At 41.5% G+C, this 26,460-nt stretch overlaps 2 protein-coding genes across 2 annotated transcripts in view; both read right to left on the bottom strand.

Annotated features, from left to right (window-relative positions):
• The window catches only part of LOC131683770 (U1 small nuclear ribonucleoprotein A), a 592,476-nt gene that overhangs the window by 201,260 nt on the left and 364,756 nt on the right, over window positions 1-26,460 (bottom strand). The gene's annotated exons all lie outside the window — the stretch shown is intronic.
• Window positions 24,661-25,967, bottom strand: LOC131683769 (uncharacterized). The gene has a single exon (XM_058966043.1). The coding sequence runs from the start codon at window positions 25,834-25,836 to the stop codon at window positions 24,904-24,906; it is 933 nt and encodes a 310-aa protein (XP_058822026.1). The 5' UTR covers window positions 25,837-25,967; the 3' UTR covers window positions 24,661-24,903.

Here is a 26,460-nt window from a genome sequence, read left to right as displayed (position 1 = left end):
TTTGGATGTAATGCAAAAATCTCATGGGAAGGATTCAATTTTTTTGTTTGTTTTGATTTGACGTGATAAAAAATTTCACCTTGAAAAAATGGAAGCTAAAAAAATAATAAAAATAATTAAATATTAATGACACAAAATTTTGCAGCAGAAAGGGGTAGAAACGAAAAGCACCAGCAAGCAAAATATTCCTATCTATAAGTTCATCGCTTCGTACTAAAAAATGCTACACCAATAAACTCCTTTCATGAAAGTTTTTACAACATAAGTTTTTACTTTGGATACTCGTAATTTTAACTGCCAAGAGCGAGGGCATCTACCTTTCTAGAAGTTAAGCAAAAGGACACCCATTGTCCTCCTGTGCAGAGATGGGAGGATGGCTATAGTGCCACAACGAACCCATCCTAGATGTTACGAGACCGATGGGATTTCAATATATTCTCGCACCGGCAGGCGGGCGACCGGAGGCGTTGTCTGTATGAGTAGAATTGAATTTGGCAAACATCCGAAATAGTGGGGGCTTTCACACTTTACAACGATCTCTGTCAAGAATAAGTTTTCATCTGGCGCCACGGTGGAAGCTTTATAGGGATCAGAATTATTATGGGTAATATCTCGGTAGTATTTCCACCAAAAGTTAGTCCAGTCTCCGATGAGTTGCTAATTTATCTTACATAACATGTTGATTATTGGATCCATCCGTTCGGTTCGTGGTTCATTAATATTTATTGCAATCTGTTAGTTTTACGAGTGCGTCCCGCTGGTCAAAACGAACAAAACCTTTCGATGATAAAGTGCGAATGGAATAGATTGGAAATCTCGGCCTTTGTTTTCATGCACATCAATTTGTTTAAATAATGATTAGTTCAATTAAAACTTTGACGTTATTCGAACCGGATCGCATATGTTATCTTATGGATATATATTAGAAAATGTTTTCCTCTAGGAGTAATAAAACCGGTATTAACTATTCTACTTTGTGCCATGGCTAGTGAATAAAACGTATTAATAACTAATCTAAATTCAAGAGAGCTAATGAGGAAAATATGGAGATTCTGTTATTTCTGTAGTGGGATTTAGGACACTCATATTCAATTTTTTAGCCTTTTTGCTCTGGTATATTGACGGCAACAACGAGATATTTGAGCCAACTGTTATATATTCGAGATTCGACCACGAAGTGTGCTTTAATGAGTTCACCCTGTGATTGTCCTGTATGTTAAAAATTGACTACAAAATCTGTTGAAATACTAGGTTTACATTTCGTAGCAGAATAGTAATAAAAAGCTTTTAAACAAGTGTGTTAATCTCTTTCCAGAGTAATGCCTCCATTTTTCTTAATAAAAGTAAATTGATCCCTTTTAAAGAGCATTCTAAATTGTTCCCCTAATTTAAATTTGTAATACCGTAGTTTTAAAAAATTAAAAATTAAAAATAATAATTGCCGGTGCCAAGGAAAGCTAACGCAACGTACCGTGGTAACTAAACAAACTGAATAAAAAATATTTAGGAAGTTGCGTTGTAGTCTTCTTTAGGAAAAAATCGAAACAAATGATAATGTTTTATTCCCTCTTAGGTAAGTCGATAAAAATGGGTGATCAACTGCTACACTTAATTTTGTTTTACCAAATCTCAGCTTTTTTCGTAACTTTTACCGGGTTTTACACAGCCAAGCACTCAGCTAACAAAGCTTTTGTCGAGATCTCAGTACAAGATTATCGAACTGTGCGCTGATCAGTCGGTAAAATTTTTCAACTGATAGCTCAGCAAAGTGGCTTTAATTTACTGATTTTCAGCGATATATTTTTCGAGCTTCAGTAAAACAAACGCCACTTCTAGCGAGATTTCGGTAAACGCTTTGTTAGCTGAGTGCTTGGATGTGTAGAACTCGGTAAAAGTTGTTGTTGTACAGCAGGCCGTGCAATTATTTATGACCGTTGCCATAATGCTAGCGTAGTCGGTCTCACAATCAGTGCTTGAGCCCAGAAAAGATTTACAGATCAACCGGAACCGTTTTGAATACGGTCTGTGGTTACTGCCCCGCGAGTTATTTTTTTTCGTTCGTCGTAAACCGAAACCGGAAGCAAGGCACACATCCTCACTTTCATTCAGAAACCGGGCGGTAGCGTTGGTGTATTTTTTTGTAAGCTTCCACCTGAATAATCACCCGCCAGGTAGACCTTTTCCCAACATCCAACACCCGTGTCGCAGGATCCGCCACGCAAGAAGCAAAAATCGCTGATACTTAGCACCTGCGAATACGACAGAAAGGTGAAAAGGCCCGGTTCGGTGCGCAAAACCGGCGGTTGCAATTATGTATCAAGTCAGGCATCAAATGCTGACGTTTGTACTGGGAACCTAATTCGAGTGGCGGTGGTGGTGGGTGAGAACTGAATAAGTACACAAGACACGATGCGACGAAATCCTGTTTAATATTTCTACTGCACCAATTAGGTGGACGGGTTGGAAAGTAGGTACGTATTTTTTCGCTGCTGGTTTTGGGTGTGAACGATGTTGGAAAATGATGGGGAAAGCTGCTTATGGAAAATTCACGGTATGCTCTGGAGAAGATTAAACGATGTTTTGAGGTCCAAACATTCTGACAGAACTCATTTATTCTGTTTATGAATCAGATTTTTATTTATGAAGATATTGATTTTTTTATAGTTTTCCGTCATTAAAAGTCGCAATAGTAAAAAGCTTTGTACCATAAAAAAGCCTTTGTATAGTTTTGAAAATTTTAAAATGCCAGTTTTGATATTTAATTCATTCTCTATTTCAAGAAATGAGATATTCTGGAATGAAGGTAATGTAATGTTCTAAAGGAGGCTGATAAAAATCCGATCCCCGTCAGAATCACTCACTACAATTGCAGACGAGACGGGAAATATCACCCACTAAAACACTGCTTAAGACCAATTGCAGCGGGCCATGATTCTGAACGTGATATTCTTTGTACGGTTCAGATATGTGCGGGCGTAGGCACTTCGCGATCGCGTGTATCATCGCGAAAGGCTCGAGAGTTTATACTTTAACATGTTCGACCGCGTGTGCGTTTGAATGTCGCGTGTGCTCACGTGTATAAAATCTATTTCATGACCGTGTGTCCTTTCGCATATTCGCGTATATTCTTAAATGATCGCGCGTGGACCGTGAATCTGGTACTTACTTTTCGGTGTGCGGTTCAGAAACTAGAAGAAAGTAAGTTCTTCCATATCACTAGAGTTCTCGGTCATGTCGTCATGGAACGTATTGTCTAGTGGATATGAGCTTTATTTTTGGTCCAACTGAATGTATGGATCTAAGGTGCCAGGATTTCCGGGTGTGACCGATTCATTATCACGCGAACATGGGCGTTTGTGAGTTCGCATTTGAAATCGGGTCAGTATTTGTATGTACACATACTTTCACCTTTTTACCGGGGTGTTCTCGTGTTTCCGAGATCGCGGGTGTAGATGTGTGTGGATGATCGCGAAGGTCTCGAGCGTTTGTATGTTAACGCGTTTGTCGCTTACGCCAGCGTGTAATTTGATTTTATAATTATTCGCATATTCGCGTGTATTCTTGAATAATTGTACGCGGACCGTGATGATGCTTAATTTTTAGTGTGTGGTACAGATGCAAGAAGAAAATTAGTTTTCCCATATCAATAGACTTCCCGGCCATGTCGCCGTGTAACGTGTTGTCTAGTGAATATCAGCGTCATTTTTTTTTAGATTTGTCCAACTGGAGCCATGAGTCTAGGCTGCTAGGAGCGAGGGTAGACTTCCGGGCGTTACCAATTCATGGCAGCGCGACCGATGGGTTAATGTTTAAGATCGCATTTGTGAATTTATAAGTGCTACACTGCCCATGATCGCATATTTGTCCCGTTTTCTATGGGATTTCCTATCTTTATGGGACTGATTTGCGATCATGGGCAGTACAACGTTCACTTAATGAATATTTTAATGTTGGCGAGATCGAGGGCGTTGGTATGTATAGATGATTGCCATTGCATGTTTGCATTTGTGACCAGGTTTGTATTATCGCGAAAGCCCCAAGCGTTTCTACGTTTGTACGTATATGAGAAAAAAAGAAATTAATTCTTGTTGATGTGTTTTTCTATCCTTGACATCTAAATGCACTACCTAAACCTAAATCTAATTAAATTTAACCGGATGAAATTAAAAAAAAAACTAATTGAAATCTACCACCGTTAACCTCAAAACGGGTGTGAACGATGTTGGAAAATGATGGGGAAAGCTGCTTATGGAAAATTCACGGTATGCTCTGGAGAAGATTAAACGATGTTTTGAGGTCCAAACATTCTGACAGAACTCATTTATTCTGTTTATGAATCAGATTTTTATTTATGAAGATATTGATTTTTTTATAGTTTTCCGTCATTAAAAGTCGCAATAGTAAAAAGCTTTGTACCATAAAAAAGCCTTTGTATAGTTTTGAAAATTTTAAAATGCCAGTTTTGATATTTAATTCATTCTCTATTTCAAGAAATGAGATATTCTGGAATGAAGGTAATGTAATGTTCTAAAGGAGGCTGATAAAAATCCGATCCCCGTCAGAATCACTCACTACAATTGCAGACGAGACGGGAAATATCACCCACTAAAACACTGCTTAAGACCAATTGCAGCGGGCCATGATTCTGAACGTGATATTCTTTGTACGGTTCAGATATGTGCGGGCGTAGGCACTTCGCGATCGCGTGTATCATCGCGAAAGGCTCGAGAGTTTATACTTTAACATGTTCGACCGCGTGTGCGTTTGAATGTCGCGTGTGCTCACGTGTATAAAATCTATTTCATGACCGTGTGTCCTTTCGCATATTCGCGTATATTCTTAAATGATCGCGCGTGGACCGTGAATCTGGTACTTACTTTTCGGTGTGCGGTTCAGAAACTAGAAGAAAGTAAGTTCTTCTATATCACTAGAGTTCTCGGTCATGTCGTCATGGAACGTATTGTCTAGTGGATATGAGCTTTATTTTTGGTCCAACTGAATGTATGGATCTAAGGTGCCAGGATTTCCGGGTGTGACCGATTCATTATCACGCGAACATGGGCGTTTGTGAGTTCGCATTTGAAATCGGGTCAGTATTTGTATGTACACATACTTTCACCTTTTTACCGGGGTGTTCTCGTGTTTCCGAGATCGCGGGTGTAGATGTGTGTGGATGATCGCGAAGGTCTCGAGCGTTTGTATGTTAACGCGTTTGTCGCTTACGCCAGCGTGTAATTTGATTTTATAATTATTCGCATATTCGCGTGTATTCTTGAATAATTGTACGCGGACCGTGATGATGCTTAATTTTTAGTGTGTGGTACAGATGCAAGAAGAAAATTAGTTTTCCCATATCAATAGACTTCCCGGCCATGTCGCCGTGTAACGTGTTGTCTAGTGAATATCAGCGTCATTTTTTTTTAGATTTGTCCAACTGGAGCCATGAGTCTAGGCTGCTAGGAGCGAGGGTAGACTTCCGGGCGTTACCAATTCATGGCAGCGCGACCGATGGGTTAATGTTTAAGATCGCATTTGTGAATTTATAAGTGCTACACTGCCCATGATCGCATATTTGTCCCGTTTTCTATGGGATTTCCTATCTTTATGGGACTGATTTGCGATCATGGGCAGTACAACGTTCACTTAATGAATATTTTAATGTTGGCGAGATCGAGGGCGTTGGTATGTATAGATGATTGCCATTGCATGTTTGCATTTGTGACCAGGTTTGTATTATCGCGAAAGCCCCAAGCGTTTCTACGTTTGTACGTATATGAGAAAAAAAGAAATTAATTCTTGTTGATGTGTTTTTCTATCCTTGACATCTAAATGCACTACCTAAACCTAAATCTAATTAAATTTAACCGGATGAAATTAAAAAAAAAACTAATTGAAATCTACCACCGTTAACCTCAAAACCAAATAATGCGCCACTCTATTACTCAGTACGCGATCCCGCAATGCAGTATGAAGTGCGATACCAAGATTGTACCTAACAGTGACCTTACAATACCTGTACATAACAAAACAATCGTGATCACTGGTAGGTCCGTAGGTACAAACAATCAACAGCTGTAAAAGCCAGCTGATAAAACCAGTAGACAATAATACCCTGGTCGAGACAGTCAGTGCGGGTTACCATTTGCCGCGAATGTTAATTTTAATTAGGGCTTGTGAAAATCCCTCCGCGAATAAAATACGAGTGAAGTGAATAGAGAATTGAAATTGCTCTTTAACGCCGAAAAAAATCCCCGTGCAGTGATATAAAACGAAAACGAAGAAAGGACTGTAGTACAGTGTGGAGGAAATAAAGCAGTGTCGTGGAAGAGAAAGCAGCGGATTGTTATTAGACTACCGACGATCGTTATGGGCCGTCCTGCCACAGACGGAAGAAAAACCTTCCACCGGAACCCCATCAAGCCATTTTCGATTTCGTGTCGTGTAGGAATGGTACCCGCGGCGGTAAGGAGTCCGACTTTTCGATTCGTACCGTTTTCCCATTTCCGATACTTAAAGTGGTGGTAGTGAAGATCAGTGAAGTAGTACAATAATGGTGACCAAAACAGAAAAGAAGCTGTCAGAGTACGTGATCCAGCGGAAAGGCATCCTTGTAGTGCACAAGGCAGTAGAGAAATTTGCGGAGAATTTCGATTGCGATCGGGATGCCTGCCAGGTAGCAATTCGCCTAGATTCACTGGATCGAATCTACAAGGAGTTCCTGGAGGTACAAGGACAGATCGAGCTGTACGATAAACCGGAGATGTTGGATACCCACATGGAAGAACGCATGGATTTCGAGACGCGTTATTGCAGTGTCAAAGGTTTTCTGCTGCCCAATCGCGCTACTGTTAGCAACCAAACCATGTTAAGCAACACAATGGCGATCCCTGCTTACGTTTCGTCCTCGTTCCACCTACGCTTACCCAAGATCGACCTACCTAAGCTTAACAGCGATTTCTCGGGATAGCTCGCATTCCGTGACACGTACACGTCGATGATTCACAGCAACACTGATATTTCGACGGTTGCGAAGCTACAGTACTTGTTGCAGTCACTAGAGGGAGAAGCCCGAAAACCATGCCAGTCCATAGACGTAGAAGCGGACAACTACGCATCGACTTGGGAAGCATTGCTGAAGCGGTACGACAACAAGCAGTTCCTGAATCGTCAGCTCTTCCGAGCTTTGTACGACCTCCCACCGGTCAATGAAGAAAGTCCCCAAGAAATTCACGCTTTGGCTGACGATTTCCACCGACATGTAAGGGCTTTGGAAAAGTTAGGCGAATCAGTTCATTATTGGGACACCCCGTTGGTAAACCTCCTTTGTTACAAGATGGATCCAACTACGCTACGTGCTTGGGAGGAGGAATCCAGCAATAACGACGACGTAGCCTACGATATGCTGATCGAATTCCTCTGCCAACGTGCCCGCATGCAGACGTCCGTCGTAACAGATCTGCGATATCGGTCCCAACAACCGGTTACAGCCAGGAGCGCCTATGCTGGAATTGCCTCCGTACTGGACGGTCCCAAAAACCGGTTACAGCCAAGGTAGCCGGTTCGATTCCAACCTTGAAGCCGTTCAAGGTGGCAGGCATGCAAGGCAGCTACCGTTGAATCGAACTACAGTGCTCTGCCATGTCTCACCTGTTCAGAGACGCATTTCCTCTTCCAATGTCCAGTATTTTCCAAGATGTCTATATGCCAGCGCCGTTTCCCAGAAGCGCCTATGCTGGAATTGTCTCCGTACTGGACACTGTACCTTTGTGTTCGCCTGACGTAACTGCCATGAAAAACACCACTCCCTGCTGCACGAAGTAGCACCGCGCAACATACGATCTATTCCTATTATCGCGGCAAGCCAGCCGATTCCCTCGGCGAGCGCCATCGTTGGCCCTTCCAGTTCGATGAAGTCGAGCAGCGAAGTGAGCCTGTCAGTCCAAGCTGAGCACAGCACTGTTTTGTAGGAAACTGTTTACCTTCTCGTCGTAGATCAGATCAGGAAGAAAATATCCGTACGTGCTCTCCTTCATTACCAAGAAGCTTGCGAATTCCCTGAATCTCCGTCACACCAAGGATGATATCGCAGTAGTTGGTATCGGTGAATCCATCCAGCAGATCCAGCACCAAGTCACTGCTATGATCAAGTCAAAGACGACTCCGTACTCCACCAAGCCAGAGTTCCTGATCCTCAAGAGACCGACGGTCGAGATTTCGACCGGTCCAATCAATATTTCCGCAGGGAATCTTCCGAAGTTGTCACTGGCAGACCAAAGATTTCACAGCCCATCCGACATTGACATGGTTGTCGGTAGTGAAGCGTACCACAAACTACTTCATGGCAGCAAGGTTTCTCTGGGAGAGGGACTACCACTGCTGATAAAAACAGTGTTTGAATGGACTGTTTCCGGAAGAATATCCATCGATCATGCCATCGAGTGCCGCGCTTGCCATCTCCCTACTGCTGACCGATGCCTAAAACAAGCACTAGAGATTGTTCAGCCGTGTACCGTGAATTCCGAAGAAAAAAAGAAGAACTTTATCCTACTACAACTAATCGCGATTCGTCCGGTCGTTTTCTCGTTCGTTTGCCACTCACTCGCGATCCGCTAGTTAACCTCGACGAATCCAGATCCATTGCCGAACGTCGTTTTCTGAGCCTTGAGAAGCAACTGCACCCACCAAAGACTGCAAACCAATGGACGAATTCACACAAATGGTGCACCTGGAGAAACTCTTCGATCCAGTAGACGACATAAACCTGCATTGCTACCTTCCGCATCATCATGTGTTCAAAGAATCCTGCACAATAACGGAGGTCCGAACTGTTCTCGCCGCGTTTTGCAAGATGTAAAGAATTTTACGTCAACGATAAGCATCTCGTTGGACTTGTTTCCGAGATCACGGGCGCAGGTGTGTGTGGATGATCGCGAATGTCTCGAGCGTTTGTATGTTGACGCGTTTGTCGCTTACGCCAGTGTGTAATTTGATTTTATAATTATTCGCATATTCGCGTGTATTCTTGAATAATTGTACGCGGACCGTGATGATGCTTAATTTTGTGTGTGGTACAGATGCTAAAAGAAAATTAGTTTTCCCATATCACTAGAGTTTCCGGCCATGTCGCCGCGTAACGTGTTGTCTAGTGAATATCAGCGTCATTTTTTTGATTGTTCCAATTGGAGCCATGAGTCTAGGCTACTAGGACCGAGGGTAGACTTCCGAAGGGGACCAATTAATGGTCGCGCGAGCGGTGAGTTAATGTTTGAGATCGCGTTTGTGAATTTAGAGTCCTACAACGTTCACTTAATGAATGTTTAATGTTTTAAAGGTTTGTATTATCGCAAAGGTCACGAGCGTTACCGTTCATGAAGACCTGCACTCGATCGCCACTGTAGCCGACATCAACAAAATGCACTGGCGGATCTATTCGCACTTCGAGGACCGACAGATTCAACGCATTCTCATGCGTCCCAACGAAGATGAACCGCTTGCACCGTATGTGCTCCGAACCGTTACCCTTCAACAAATTGAACAGGAAGAGGGTGAAAAATGCCCAGTCGCCGTAGATACTGTGAAGCAAGATTTTTACGTCGGTGATTTTTTATCGAGAGCGTATACGCTAGGACGGTCGTTCAGTCGATATTCCAGCTGTACGAAGCTCCGCCATTCCATCGCGTACTGGCCGCGATATTTCCGCTTTGATCGACCTGTGTCCCAAAAGACTAAACCAGAGCCGTTTGGCTTTCATTCAACAACCTATCTCCAGGAGGATGATCTAGCCTTGTGTCGCGTAGCCCAACGGAAGATGTTTTTTTAGAAAGTTCAACAAAGTCCGCCGACGTTATCCCCTTCCAGCGTCGTTGATATGGCTGAAACCGAAGCTGTACAAGTATGGCGTTATCCGAGTCGGTGGGAGACTCAAGCCCGTCGTAGTTCCCGACGATGTGAAGCATCCGATTCTGCAACTCGCGAAGCATCTGATAACCGAGATGTTATCAGAGCACTACCACAAGCAACTGCTATACGCAGGACCGAAACTGACACTAACCACTAGGCGTCAGAAGTTATGGGTAATCGGAGGAAGTGACTTCGTTCGTCAGGCATACCACCAGTATCGCAAATCTCGCTTGATCTAGCAAACCGTGGCAGACTTGCCGTCCGCTCTAGTCTCAATAACCAGATCATCTTCCTTATCCTGATATTGCGGACTAGTTTACGTTAAACCGAAACGCGACCGTGCACCATTGAAAGAGTACAGCCCATAAGCCTTCTCGATCTCCTCGATACACCACTATCGGGACGTAATGCAATAACCATCTTAAATCAATTTTTTTTTTTTTAATTCGTTTATTTGACACGGCTCATAGCGGTAGCTTAACGGAGCCGTGGATCTTTTATACGTTTACAATACATGTAAAAATAAAAAATACGAACAAGAATTAATTAATTGGATCTCGTGCGCGCAACTTTTTATTGCGAGCGGAGACCTTCTTTCGCGAGGTCTGTTGACAAACAGCGTCAGGGGGGTCATTTAATTCTCTCTTGTTTTTCACGTCCCGATCGAAGCTGGCTTGGTGTCCGGGATCAGATGTTCTCCCTTGCTTCTTGCACTTATTGTTGATCAGTGTAAATTCGTCGTCATTGTTACTGCATTCGTTGCTGATGTTGCTTACAGTTGCTTTTGGGGTGCTGGATGATTCTTTTGCGGTTGTCATTATGCTCTGAACAGCTGCCACAAATTTGGCCACCGTTTGTGGTTCAGGCATTGGTATTGAAAATTCTGTTTTAGGTTGGTTTGCCGTAGATGAGTTGGCAATCGGTTGAGATGCATTTTCCTCTGCATCTTCCGCGCAAGGTTGTCCATGATGAGCTGTCTGATTACAATACTTGCACGTAGGAGTTTGCCCCTCATGGGTGCATAGTGTAGTTTGCATAATTGTAGTTCCGTGAGTATTGAGTTTTATTTCCAAGTAGGAGGGTATAGGCCTTTCAACCCGCATCCTCACTACAAAAACGCCGTTAGGTGTACCCGGGAAGAAGTTTCTCCAAGTATCAGGTGTAACGGATTCTACTTCTCCGTATTGCGACATGCATTTTGCAATTGGCTCAGGAGGGGTACGAGGTGATAGGTCATATAACCTTACATCTATATAATCATTCTCAATGTATACGGGAATCTTAATTCCAACGTTGTCACTTTCAACCACGTGTTTTAAATTGTTCTTCAAAACGAAACGCTCGGCTTGTGCTAACGTGTTAAATGATATTAACACTACATTGCGAAGATGATGGTACTGAAGGTACAAGACTTCCGCAAGCCTAAGTTGCATTTTTACCTTCAGAAGGTATTCCACTTCACTAAAACTCGGTCGTTTTAAACAAAATTTAAAGTCAACGACCGCAGCGTTGGGTCGGAGTAGAGCTTTTTCGTCAACTTTACTCATGATGACAAGAATAATCCGATATTTCCTTTGTTCTCGAGACAATGCACACTAGATCGAGAGGCCTGTTGTTCACTTGGCTCGATTGTACGTCTGACTGCGGCAGAAGTAGAAAATAGACTGATCTTAAATCAATTGTCTGTCACAGGTTTTTTAGCACTTATGCACGCAATATTTGGAGACCTCCGCACACCCCAATTCCACCCCTGATCACTGTGGAGACGCCGCTAACATCCAAGTAAGTTTCGATTCTCATCGATCCATTCATATCACACACTTGGCCTCTGAAGATTTCCTCTCCGTCTACTACACAGAACGTCCGTGGAATGAGAACGAAAACTCAGACCTTCTTGCTTGCCCTTACTTCCTGCGACTACGACATTATTGTTCTCACTGAAACCTTGCTACGCGATGATATATTCAATTCCGAGCTTACGACGAACTACGCTATTTATCGTTGCGATCGTAATTCTTCTACCAGCAATCTACGCCGCGGAGGTGGTGTTCTTATTGCGATAAAGAAAAATCTTGCTGCGACTGAACTAAAAATGCCTGGATGTGAATGTTTGGAACAGGTTGTCGTACGCGTTTCCCTGCCAGGTCGGTCGTTATTTATTTGCTGCATTTATCTGAGGCCGAATAGTGATCCTGACTTGTATAACGTACACTCCTCCGCGGTTCAGAGCATTCTTGACAAAGCCAGCCGGCGAGACAATGTATTAGTTGTTGGTGATTATAACCTTCCTCATCTCCGGTGGTCTTACGATGACGATCTTAAGTGCTACATTCCAGAAAATGCGACATCGGAGCAAGAGACGGCCATCACAGAAACTTTGGTCTCTGATGGTTTATATCAAATCTGCTCTCTTAGCAATGTGAACGGACGGACACTCGATCTAGCTTTCGTCAACGACACGAACGTGTTCGAATTGATGGAGCCTCCGACATCTATACTTAAGGTAGACCCTCACCATAAGCCCTTCGTCTTAAGATTTGACGCGTGTTCTAATGACGGCGACGATTCTGATACAACTAATGACGACCTCAACTTCAATTTTTCTCGATGCAACCTCGATGAAGTCTCATCGGCCATTGGCGCAGTCAACTGGAACGATATGCTGGATGGAAATGATTTGAATCATGCAGTTTCGGCGTTCTACGAGGCCATATATGGAATTCTTCGTTGCAATGTTCCTAAAAAACGTTGCACTAAAAAGTAGATTATAAGTACCCGTGGTGGAACGCTGAGCTTGGCCGTCTGCGCAACGTACTACGGAAGCAACGTAAGCGATTCTTACATCACAGGACCGACGTCAACAAAGTTATTCTTCGACAAATTGAGCTGCAATATGAAACAGCCCGCAACAGTGCATTCGGTGAGTATCTCAACCAAGTCCAATGCAACCTGCGGAATAATCCCTCGACATTCTGAAAGTTTATAAATAGCAGAAGGCGCTCCGGGGGTATTCCAGAAAATGTTTATCTTCGAGACAAATGTTCACAGTCCACAGCCGAATTGGTGGATCTTTTTGCAGATCACTTTCGAGATGTATTTACCAGCCCTCCTGTCTACCCATCGCAAGACTACCTTGAAACATTGCCAACCTCTAATATCAGCCTCCCCTGCCCTAACGTAAACGTTACCGATGTTTTGATAGCTTTATCCAGCGTTGACCCGTTGAAAGGGAGCGGTCTGGATTGTTTGCCCCCTTTGTTCATAAAACATTGTGCCCGAGCGCTTTCTGTACCAGTAAGCATTATTTTCAAGCGCTCGATCACAGAAAATGTTTTTACAAGTGTGTGGAAAAAAAGCTGCTATAGTTCCTATCCATAAGGCAGGAAACACACATAATATTGAAAACTATAAAGGGATCTCGCTTCTGAATGGTTTGGCCAAAGTTCTGGAAAAGTTTGTTTACAATGCAATGTACGCTGCATCTTCACACATAATTGATGAACGTCAGCACGGCTTTGTAAAGAAACGCTCGACAACTTCGAACTTGATGACGTACACAAGTTTTCTAGTTCCAGCCGTCGAGAAGCGCCAGCAAGTTGATGCAATATATTTTGATTTCGCTAAAGCATTCGACAAGGTGCCGCACAACATTGCGGTTATGAAACTGCAGCGATTAGGATTTCCTCTGTGGGTAACCAGGTGGTTACAATCTTACCTTTCTGAACGATTCGCTTTTGTTAGAATCGGCACCACATGCTCAAGCGTATTTGAAACGCCAACCGGTGTCCCTCAAGGAAGTCACTTAGGGCCACTTATCTTTATATTACTCTCAACGATCTCTGCACCCGCATCAAGTCTGGAAAACTACTCTACGCTGATGATCTGAAAATCTTTCGCTCCATTGCTTCGGGACTCGATTCAGCTGTGCTCTAAGAGGAAATAGTCAATATTGAAGAGTGGTGCTCGCTGAATGGAATGCAGATCAATGTCGACAAATGTAAGGTGATAAGCTTCGGGCGCTCGACAACTCTAAGGCGCTGCGAATATACCCTTCAAGCGTGTGTCATCGAGTACGTGGAATCTATCCGTGACCTGGGAGTATTATTTGACAGAAAACTTCGCTTCGCCGACCACATCACAGCGACAACGGCTAAAGCTTTTGCAACATTGGGTTTTTTGAAACGAAACACTGCTGACTTCGAGGATTACTACACTCTGAAATCTATATACTGCGTACTGGTCCGTAGCATTTTGGAGTACGCTGTACAAGTGTGGGCGCCGTACAACGCCGTGTAAAGCAATCGATTAGAGCGTGTTCAAAGAAGCTTTGTACGGTTTGCTTTAAGAAAACTGCCTTGGAACGACCCTATCCGTTTACCACCGTATAATAATAGATGCATGCTACTAGATTTGCCAACGCTGGAGTCACGTCGTACCTTCTTGCAAAGAATGTTCATTTTTGATATGTTGTCGAGCAATATTGATTCTCCTGATATTCTTTCAAGGATTAATTTGTTTGTTCCTCCTCATGTTATAAGAAACCGACCGGTTTTATGGATCCCTAGACACCGTACAGCATACGGCCAAAATAATCCGGTAGATAGATGTTGCCGCAAATTTAATGAAACTTCCGAACTCTTTGACTATCATATTACTAAATCTAGTTATAAGTTAGCGATTATAAACTTTTAACACATTAACACTTAATCTGTACGGTATCTGCGGAAGATCGAATAAATAAATAAAAAAAAATATGCTTGATGATGTTTGCTATACCGTCAAACCCCTCAACATTGGGGAGGGTAGTTAACGGTAACATTAGAATAAAATACTTTGAAATGCATTGGTTTTTGTATAATGAACTAATTTTTATTAACTTTTAAAATTACAATAAAATTTGTTGAAGAAAGCATGACAAGTCGGGTGTATTTGTGTTGGGATTTATACTCCAGAGATGTGCATGAAAATAGATGTAAAATAACAAAATATTTTATTTTTGTTTCCATTCTGCAGTAACCCATTCAAAATAACGGAGCATTCTGAAACCTCAACCAGTTTAATCCCAATTCCTCGATTTCTGCTGTTAACGTGAGAAGTTTGTCATACCAGATCCAATCTAACGTGTCTATCCGCAAAATGCAAAGGTCGCTTGCACGCAAGTTGTATTGCGTTCAAGCGTTGCACAGAGGAGTAATTGGGGTCGAATCCTGGCCAAAATTATTTGCTGCTGCAATTGTTGTTATTATGCCTTAATATGAACTAAAAATAGACAATTACTAGTTTTTGGAACAATTTGGCATCTACCCACCTACCAGTGCAAAGGCCAATTTTCTATATCCTTTCGAATACTTGTAATTTATAGGTGATCTTTGTGAATACATTTGTTTTTCCAGTTGCATAAACATTTGATCAGTGAGAAAGGGAGAAGAAAGGGACGCCTGTGCATATTTTCATAGAGATACATTTTGGCAAACATAGTATTTGACCCTACAGCATTTCGGTGTACCTCAAATTAGTAAAAATTTCAATATTTTCAAATCACTTGGGATTGGTGGATCGGACAAGATCGGAAGAGTTCGAATATTTTTCGTATAGCCGAAATCTTGTTTTGTAATACTACTTCAGCAACTTTGCCGAATCTAGCCGTATAATGTAACTTTTTTTATCATTCAAATTTGGAATAAAATGTTTAAAAAAGTATTTTTTAAAGTTGGTGCAATACATATCAAGTCTACTATTTTAGTTAGTTTTAAGCCAAAGTTAAACAAGCGGTTGTGTTGAACTGTTTGTAATAATATTGTCTTATTTAATACAGTCATCATCACTAGAAAGCGATTTTGCTGAATATATAACGAAAATATAACGAAAACGATTAAAATATCCCTTAAAATATCACCATTGGGCATACACGCAACAATTCTTTAACAATTTTGATATACTCCTAATTTTGCCACGTTATACAGTAGGTTCATAGGCATGTAAAAAAAATATAACGAAACAAAAAAATCGAAAAAAAAAAATTTTGGTTATTGGCCAAGAATTTGTTCTAGTTACTCCTCTGTGCGTTGTATCGTACACTGCGAATTATTTACATTGTATGTTAATAACGTTTTTAAATAATTTTCCAAAAGCCACCAAACCAATCTTAGAAAAATTTAGAAACGATGGAAATTGTCCTACCATAAACCGAATTATATTAGCGTTATCACTTTGCTTCCTCAGACAAAATACCGCCAAATCCTTTCAGGCAAACAGCCAGACCATCACATGACGTTGAAAAAATGTTTTTTTTTTCTTCGAATGATACTCCAATGCCTCGTTGTTTACGCAGACACTAGTGCAAACATGACACAGTGAAAAGACACGAACATGATAGCAAGCAGCCAGGGTAGTGGGTGTAGGACGAGTGGATAGGATACCATACCATTCGCATCCTTACGTAAACGACCGCCTTTCAGCCGTTAGGCCAACTAGATCTGAACCCAAAGCTCGTTTCGTACCAACGATTAATGATGCACTCGTTTCGTGCTCCTTACAATCAGCATGCAGGGTTATTTTCCTGCCATCATTAGCACAAGAGAGTAAAAATTTTATCAACAAGTACCACTAGACACGAGTTTACTCTCGTGTGTTTGCGAACCGAGCCGGCAACGAACATGCCGGCTCTAAGCCATAGGTACGTATCTCTCAGCCAGGATCGGGATATTCCGACCGCATGTGTTGCTGGGAAAACTTTCAGTTTATCTTGCATTGCCATTCTTCTAACTCCTTTCATACATCACCAAGTGTAGAACACGAGCTGGGAATTTAAAGAATAGTATTTTGTTTGTTAAGACTTTTTGAAGTGGTTTCGGGTGATCAATGTGGATACCATTTTTATGGTTCAAATCTTTTTTGCCTTTCTCATACAGAAAGGTTATGCAATCACTCTGAAAAACGTCAACCTAATCCCGGCCCGGAGGGCCGGGTGTCATATCCCATTCGACTCAGTTCGTCGAGATCGGAAAAAGTCTGTATGTGTGTGTGTATGTATGTATGTGTGTGTGTATGTGTGTGTATGTGTGTGTGTATGTGTGTGTGTATGTGTGTGTGTGTGTATGTATGTGCGTATGTGTCAAACAATGTCACTCATTTTTCTCAGTGATGGCTGGACCGATTTGCCCAAACTTAGTCTCAAATGAAAGGTGCAACCTTCCCATCGGCTGCTATTGAATTTTGGATCGATCGGAATTCTGGTTCCGGAATTACGGGTTTCAGAGTACGGCCACACAGAAATTTCTCATATAAACTATAGGAAAAATTAAAAATAGAATTTTTATTTTTGATGCTAAATGTGTTCAAGGTGCATGAAACGTCGAGATTTGATGCAAACTCGAAAAAAAAATTTGACTACGATTCACTTTTTTGGATTTTGGCACATTTTTGCCTTTCTCATATAGAAAGGTTATGCAATCACTCTGAAAAACGTCAAACTAATCCCGGCCCGGAGGGCCGGGTGTCATATCCCATTCGACTCAGTTCGTCGAGATCGGAAAAAGTCTGTATGTGTGTGTGTATGTATGTATGTGTGTGTGTGTGTGTGTGTGTGTGTGTGTGTGTATATATATATGTGTATGTGTCAAATAATGTCACTCATTTTTCTCAGTGATGGCTGGACCGATTTGCCCAAACTTAGTCTCAAATGAAAGGTGCAACCTTCCCATCGGCTGCTATTGAATTTTGGATCGATCGGAATTCTGGTTCCGGAATTACGGGTTTCAGAGTACGGCCACACAGAAATTTCTCATATAAACTATAGGAAAAATTAAAAATAGAATTTTTATTTTTGATGCTAAATGTGTTCAAGGTGCATGAAACGTCGAGATTTGATGCAAACTCGAAAAAAAAATTTGACTACGATTCACTTTTTTGGATTTTGGCACATTTTTGCCTTTCTCATATAGAAAGGTTATGCAATCACTCTGAAAAACGTCAACCTAATCCCGGCCAAATTTTTTTTTCGACTCGTTTAGGGTTTCTGGATTTTAACAGAGGCGTAGTTGATGGTTTACGGAGAGGGGTTACACCCCCCCCCCTCTACTGTTCGCGCCCCTCCTTTAAAAATCTCCTTAAATCACCCCTCAGACCACCACCCCATCCAGCCCTCATACCCCTCCCTTTCAACCCCGTCATCTTTAAACCACCACTGTATCACAAAGCATACCAATTTAAGCTGGGGAGTCGTTCGTTCATGGGACTTTCGCCCTCTTCACATACCCAGCCCTGCATGACAAAATGAGTTAGCAAGCAGATAACATTGATCTAATGCTGATTAGGCTAATGGAGTATGATATTTTTTTGTTTCAAGTGTTTCACCGTCGACACGTAGCTCATCAAGTTCGTGGCTGGCATGCCATTGTGTATAAGTGCAAAGTGTACTAAGAATGTAATGGACATTTCCACAATTATGTTGAACATAAAAAGCCTCCGTGCCATAGTTTAGAGAAATGAGAAAGGCACAATTGCACCGCTAGGTGGATTAAAACAGGTTTTTTTAGCTGGCTTTACCAAATTTTCTAATTTTTACGCCATTCCAAATTTTCATTGTTAAAAGTACGGTCCGATTGTTACCTCGTACTAATTTCACCGATCCATCGTTTTTGCTTCCGTTGTTCTGAAACGATGTGCACCCACTTCTGAGATCAGGTCAAAAAGTCAATTGGCATTTATTCCGAAGGCATCACTGTCCTACGCCACACAACAGACGGTCTGCCAGTAGCAGTATGTAGTTAATTGAACGTGACACTCGGTGCCTATTAACCTTTGCTGGATGCCCTAATTGGCACAAGACGGCAGCGCACTTTTCTTCATTTGGTGACGAACATTATCGCCGAATGGTGTAGCAAGAACTGAATGACATTCCGATAGATTGCACAATAGCTTGGCAATCATCTGTTATCCCACATTTGACCCTCGATTGACTTGTTCCGCACGGTTCGTACTTGTTCAGGAAGCACCTAACAGAAGCTTCTTCCGAAGATTACCCTCATTCATATCTTATTACATTCCCCATTTCACGCGGGTACAACTAAGCACGTCAGAGGGGAAGAAATAAAAAAGATGTTTCCTGCTTTTCAACTCACACTTAAAATTCCGCAAATCCTACCTTTCTTTGGAATTGAAAGAGAAAAGCAAGAAGAAAAAAAACACTTTTCTTTTTTCCGGAACGACCCTCACTTCATCTGGGGAAGCATTCCGGCAGAGAGAAAGAAATGAATTAAAACAAATTTAAAACGATTTCCACGTCGCAGCAATATTATCTTCGATTGGCAAGTGTGTCATGAAATCATGGACGAAACGTTTTGATTGGTTGAACGTGAGCAAATTTTATTAGTATAAATCGGATTCCGCACAGCACACACACACCCCAGAAAATATAACCTCGTGGTTCGAAGAAACAAGGTCTGGCGGTGTACCTTGCAGATTTTTTGTGTTTAATTTGAATGAACCTGAGCAAACGAAAAGCCCATAATTCCCCCATGATCATGATCCAACTTCACTTCTACTGTATGGTTATTTGATAGTGTTTGAATTGGGTTCAACCAATGAAAACATCTTCACCATGGTTCCGAAGATACCATATAAAAGCCATATTCTGGAGTATTTATGGATTCTTGATGGTTGTAAAATTTTGCTCGGATGATATTAATGCTATTCTATTACTCTCATTAGAATTTGTTCGGAGAGTAGCTAATCTAAAGATCTAAGAAAGTTAATGACTTTGTCGCTGACAAACTAATTGCTAATCGTAAGGAAAGTGTCAAACATGTTATTACTGATATTGACATTGTATACGAAAAGTTAAAAAAATGGGTTCTAAACACAGTTGAAAATAATCGTAGCTTTTTTTTGACGGCTGCGGATGAAGCTCATGTCAATCGTGGTGTCAATTGTTCGTTTGACGTTTTCAGTTTCGTCGCTGAATATTGAAAATGAATGTGGCTCAATATTGTCGTATTCCACCTTGTAACCGCCGGTTCTTTGTTTTCAAAGCCGCAAAATTTCGCTATCGAAATTGACGACTTGTTTCCACAACACTCGTTTACAGAATGGTCTTTTTTTTAGCATGAAGCTCGCTTGACGCAAATTACTCATGCTCTCTTCCGGCTCGAATTCGCGTTTCCCTTGTTCCTAGCGTTCTGCTGGCGTTTCATTCATTACACTGTTTTTTATGCGTTTCATGGATTGTGTCTTGGATAGCATATTCACCGTAACAAATTTTCAACCGTATATCCGGTTTTACTAAACAATAATATTTACTGTCTATTACGGTATTGCTAGTATCACATTTGTTCATTAGCGAAAAAAGAAAACTAATTATCAGTTATTTGTAATCAATGCTTAATATATTTATCATGTTATTGTGGGTCACACTCATCAATTAATGTATTTGACCTATATCAATATATATTAACGTAGCCTAATATAATTAATTTAACGGTAATATCGATATTATCGATAAAATTACATATCGATTATAGCATTTTATTGGAACTCATGTTTTGAGTCTACCTTTAAAATGAACACCCTATCACGGAGTATCACCTCACATCTCATTGTGCTAAATTTGGACAGTTCTTATTTCCATACTGTGTTTTATGCTGCGAATAGAACATTGCATGAAAATGTTTAACCTCACTTTTCTGACAGTTTAGAGAGCTTGTACTAACATTATGTAAACAAGTTCACTGAAATGTCATTTTTCGAGCATTTTTTTTTTAAATCACGTCATCCTGCAATTTTCCATTATGTTTCCACTTGTCAGTTATTTTTTTTGTGTTGCTTCTTACGATCCATATATAGTTCCTACATCCGATCTCTTCTCTACTCTTGGTTAACCAGAAAAAAAGGTATAAACAACAAATTATTTAATGAAAATCTTTTATTTCTTTTAGTGAACTGTAAACATCGCCGATAAATAATCTCTTCATGACTCAAGGAATGTTAAATATTGCAAAGCATTTTATTTGTGGTACAGCGCTCACATGTATAGTTTCCATGACATTTCCGAAGTTTGGGAGAAAAAAAGCCATTTCCAGTGTGAATTTAGTGGAAAACATGGTATACGAAATCTTCAAATCGCATAGGTCGTTTAATCGCACCCCTATTACGAAGCGATCGAGATTCCCCGGTAGATATGGTATTGGATGAATATGTAGAGAGATACGGAGCTTCGGTGGATGAAGAAAGGTGCTCCGATGAGCATGATGCTTCTTGTTGATGCAACTTTAGATTTTGTTGCGTAAGCGAAGCATTGTTTTGCGCATTCGTCGATATTGCCGAATCGTGAATCTGGTCTTCGTCACGGCTGTCCGTTTGTGTTGATGGAGCAATTTTAATTTCTTGCACGTTTCTCGCGTACTGGACACCTGTTGTACTCATAACAACAACTTTGGCTCCGTTCCTGGCAATCACTCTGTATCGCTCCGAGGAAAAAGTAGGATCGGTTTTGCTTTTTTTTTTGCTGTGCCAGCAAGACTACGTCTCCGACAGTTATATTGGACTCCTTAGCACCACGCACAGAATCGGCATACTTTTTGCTGGATAGTTTGTACTCCGCGTCTCGTTCGCGAACGTCCTCTACATCCATGTAGTTGCCATCAGAACTGTTCCATAGACCTGGAAATATCCCCCGATACTTCCAACCTGTCATCAACTCGAACGGAGTCACTCCGAGTCTCGAATGTGGTACAAGTGTGTTATGTCGATGGACATAATCTTGGAGTTCCTTTCGCCAATTCTTTCCCTCGAGTTTTGAACAAGATAACGTCTTGATAATGCCTTGATTTTGTCTCTCAACCGCACCGTTTGACTGGGGGCTGAGAGGTATTGCTTTACGTATTGATACTCCCTTTTCATTCCAGAAAGTGTTGAATGCCGAACTTTGAAAGGGAGGTCCGTTATCGCTTTGGATTACTATCGGCAACCCCCATGTCTGAAACACCTCACAAAGGGCAGAATTGGTACTTACAGCGTCAATCGCTTTCATTTCCACGACCGCTAGATATCGTGAAAAAGTATCGATTACAACCAAAAATTCCCCAGTTCCGAACTGGGGAACCGTAAGGAAATCGATTTGCAAGATTTCCCACGGACCGTCAGGCAATTCTCTAGGTTTCAATGGTAATGGAGGGTTCCGCCTGGATAATAGTGTGCATACCTCGCAGTCCTTGATGAATCGTGTTATCTCGTGGGTCATCTTAGGCCACCAAAAATATTGACGCATTATTCGTTTTGTTGCCATTTCGCCTACATGACCACCATGAGCAGATGTGATAGCTTTTGAACGGAGTTTGTTCGGTAAGATTACACGCTCGTTTTTGAATATTAAGGGTCCCATACAAAATAAGTACTTCCTCTGTGCCTCGTATGGTCGGAGTTCTTTGGGCCATTGCTGGGACGACAACGCTTCTCGAACCGATTGAAGTTCGATGTCTTGTTCAGACATGACTTCGATTTGTGACCATGTTATTTCCATTCGTTCCGCATCCAAAGTATAAAGAAAATGCTTGTCATTATCTCCATCAAAAGCTTCAGATGCTTGCGTCTCAGATACGAGACGCGATAGTACATCGGCTACATTTTTATCTCCTGGTACGCGTTTCATGGTGAAATCGTAAGGCTGTAATCGTAGCGCCCAGCCTTCAGCGCGAGAAACGGCCCTTTTCCCCAATCGATGGTTTGTATTAAAAATGAACTGGTTCGCCTCAGCATCCGTCCATATGATAAAAGTCTTTGCCAACAAGTAGTAACTAAATCTTTCGACTCCCCATACGACAGCTAAAGCTTCTCTTTGAGTCTGAGGGTATCGCTGTTCAGACTGGGTGAGGACCTTCGATGCACATGCTATAATCCTAGGATTATCTGCTTCATCAAATTGAATAAGGACTGCTCCAAGCCCGCATGGTGATGCATCCACAAACAGTTCAATGCGGTGTTTCGTATTGTAATATCCCAAAGTTTTGATGGAGCTCAGAGCTTTTCCCTTCAGGTATTCTAACTCTGCCTCCTCCTTATCAGTCCAATAAAAATGGTCTGAGTTAGCCAGCGCACGCATACATTCGGTTTTTGTTGCTCGGTGAACGATGAACTTATCGACATACGTAATTAGGCCCAAAAAACTCTTAACTTCTGCACAATTCATGGGCCTTCTGAATTCTTTGATTGCAGCAATTTTAGCCTCTTCAATTTGCCATCCTCGAGGAGTTAGGGTGAAACCAATGAATTTCACCTCTTGACTGCCAAAGACACACTTACTCTCGTTTAGTTTTACGTTGTGATTTGCCAACCTAGAGCGTACTTCAGTCAAATGTTTATCATGTTCTTCTTTGGTTCGGCCAAATATAAGAATATCGTCCAAATAGTTCACACACCCTTCGCATTCTCCAAGTACTTTTCGCTGAAGTGTTTCCTGGAACAGATCAGGAGCGTTGCACAGTCCAAATGGCAACCGTACATAACGGAACATCCCAACTTCTGTGAAAAAATTGGTCAAATGCCTTGACTCCTCATGCAATTCAATATGAAAAAAGGCGTTCGACAGATCTATTGTTGAAAACCAGGTTGCTCCTTCTAGCTTAGCGAGAATTTTCTCCAACGTAGGCATAGCAAAGGGAGTGCGAAAAATATATTGGTTGGGTCCTCTTAAGTCAGTAACTAATCTGAAATCATCCTTTCCTTTAGGTACCACCAACATCGATGAGCAAAAGGATGTATCCATTCCACCAGTTACTGGTTCAATTATGTTTGCTGTGACTAGACTTTTTAGACGTTCCTCTACTAATGGCTTTATTGCCAACGGAATATTCAAGAACACATTTCGGCAAGGTGGCTTCGTTTTGTCGTAATAAATTTTTACAGCTGGAATGTTGAATTTTGGAAAAGTTTCGCTAGCAGATATCGATGCGATCTCTCCAGCATGGCGTAGGCGTTCACTTTTAGTAGAGTCCTCAACATATGTATGAACTGGAACTTTTAACCCCAGCATCAATACACTATAGCGACATGCTGTAGATCTACTCAAAAGAGCACGGATCTCTTTGACGACGTAGAACTTTTCCAATAATGTAGGTCTGTCGTCAGAAATGTATAGATACGCATGAAAAGTAGCCACCACCTCGATTTCTCCAGATGTGGCATACGCTTTGAGTGAACGATCAGTATCGTAACTTATGTTGAAAATCTCGTCTCTATGCCTTGCATCTGAAATAATCTGCTCGAATGTCACCAGCGTAAACGTATTTACCTGGGCGCCGGAGTCTATTAAGAAGGGACATCTCAGCCCGGCTACTACAGCCATGATCACCCCGTCGCAAAGCTCTTGCGGCACACGCTTATTCTTATGAGTTGGGTTCGCGAATGCATGATCAACCTATATATTATTGTAAAATACATAATTAATAGCTTGCTCATATGGAGCATTACGCTATACTTACAATATTTACACATGCAGCATTATTAGAATTATAAAGTATATTATTACTTTCGGGGTCTGCTCGATCATCTTTATTGTTCCGATCAGCGATCAAGTCTGCAACCATAAACGACTGAGCAGTACTAGCGATGGCTTGCAAATCAGCTTTTATTTCCTGTTTTAATGTACATGTTAATATAAAGCTATATAATCTTTTCAGTTAATAGTATAAGTTATATTGAGTTCATTGCCAATTTATTGTTGAGGGAATTCAAATGATGATATTTCTAAGTTCATTGCCAATTTATTGTTGGGGCAATTCAAATAAGGATAATTTTAACAAAATGATTACTAGAACCTGTCCTGAAACTAGTCAATAAAAAAAAAACTCATTGTAATCTCACGTGCTCTTTCCTTTTTTAAACCAGTCATACTAACTAACTAGTAGAACATCTGGTTCTTACAAAATATTGGTTTTGAAGTGGTATACATTCGTTTTGAGTTATTAAAGTAAGTCATTTCCTCGCGTTTATGTAATCAATCGATATCTTTTAATCTCCCGTATTCTCACTTACCGGGGTTTCCACTTTCGATTCATCATCGGACTTTCCTTGGATCTCGATCGCGGCAATCTTGTTTGGTGGTATATCTAAAGTATGTTCTCCTGCACGTTTGAATGAACCGAAACACACTCTTTGAATATGGCCAACCTGTCCACATTTGTTGCATACTTTTTCTTTGACGTTACAGTCATTTGGTGAGTGATAAACTCCACCACAACGCCAACAGTTTCTATCCGATGATGGACTAGATTGGGAACCTACACCTCTGTTCATCCTGAATTGAAATCGCCCTCTGTTCATTTGGTTTTGAAAATTTCCACCTCTGTATATCTCTCTTGCTCTGGTAGCACCTCCACGGTAACTTCCACGCTGGTATACGCCCCCACGGGACCCAAAATTTGCTGGGTATCTTTGCTGACGAGAGGCATCCCAGTTGGAGAACGATTGAACTGGGGCAATGAGAGCTTGTTCCGCACTTCCGTGTTTTCGCATGACATATTCTTCATTTATTCTGATAGTCTCAAGTTCGCGCACTTTATCAACCAAGTCAATGAATGTACCCTTCCGACTGAGCATTTTAAGGGCTGTGGTGCGGACATCCCGATGCCTTGCGTGTTCAGCTACGGTAGCAACGATTTGCTCAAACTCTTTATCTTCAGTGAATTCACATAGACGGGCAGACGAACCGACACGTGTGAGAAAACTGAGGTCAGTTTCATCGGATTTCTGAATCATCATCGCCAACTTGCGTCGCATTAGCATCACGTCAGAACCAGAACCGAAATAACTTTGAAGACGATGTAACGCGTTTGAAAATGGTGCCTTGTTTGGATCTGGTGAGTCGGCATTCGACTTCGTGTTTCTATATATCTCGAGCAGTCCGGACCCGGCCTTTACTTTAAATACCGTAAACTTTGTCATCTCATCCTCTATTCCGGCTAACTTAAGGGAATCGATTAGCAGATCCTTCCACTGCTCATAAGTAGGACGGTGGATCCCATCACCGTCCGTTGCTTTACATTCCGGGACAACAATAGAAGCAACGGAGAGCTGATTCATCGATGATAAGAATTTGGACTCCTCAAAGTTGGGACCCGCTACGCGCCTCGTGCTGCTCAATCTATTTTCAGCGTTGAACTCAATCTCGGGATCCCCCGAGGCTTCTGGTCTGATATCATTCTGTTTTGCAATATCGTATTGGAGTTCTTCGTTCTCTTTAAGGCTGCGTTCCAGAGCCTCCATCAAAGCTGCGTTCTTCGACCTTTCATCAGCTAACTCTCGTGCCAAATCTTTAACTCTCTTTTTCTGTTCGCGTGTGCGAGCCAATTTATCTAAATTTAAGAAAAAAAATGATTACCAATCTTGCATGCAGGAAGTTGGAAGCTGTTTCTTGTTTTTTTTAAAGGCTAATTAATTATCAAAATATTCGCTCAACAACATTTTCTAAAGTGGAAACCCATTTGTTTTACTCTGTTTACCATTATGTATTTACGCATTCATGCTGTTTATATTTCTATAAATTACAAGCCCAATGTTCACAAAATG

The sequence above is a fragment of the Topomyia yanbarensis genome, chromosome 2, assembly GCF_030247195.1.
Source record: "Topomyia yanbarensis strain Yona2022 chromosome 2, ASM3024719v1, whole genome shotgun sequence".
In the NCBI taxonomy this organism is placed as follows: Eukaryota; Metazoa; Arthropoda; class Insecta; order Diptera; family Culicidae; genus Topomyia; species Topomyia yanbarensis.
This window is presented reverse-complemented; position numbering and strand designations above follow the sequence as displayed.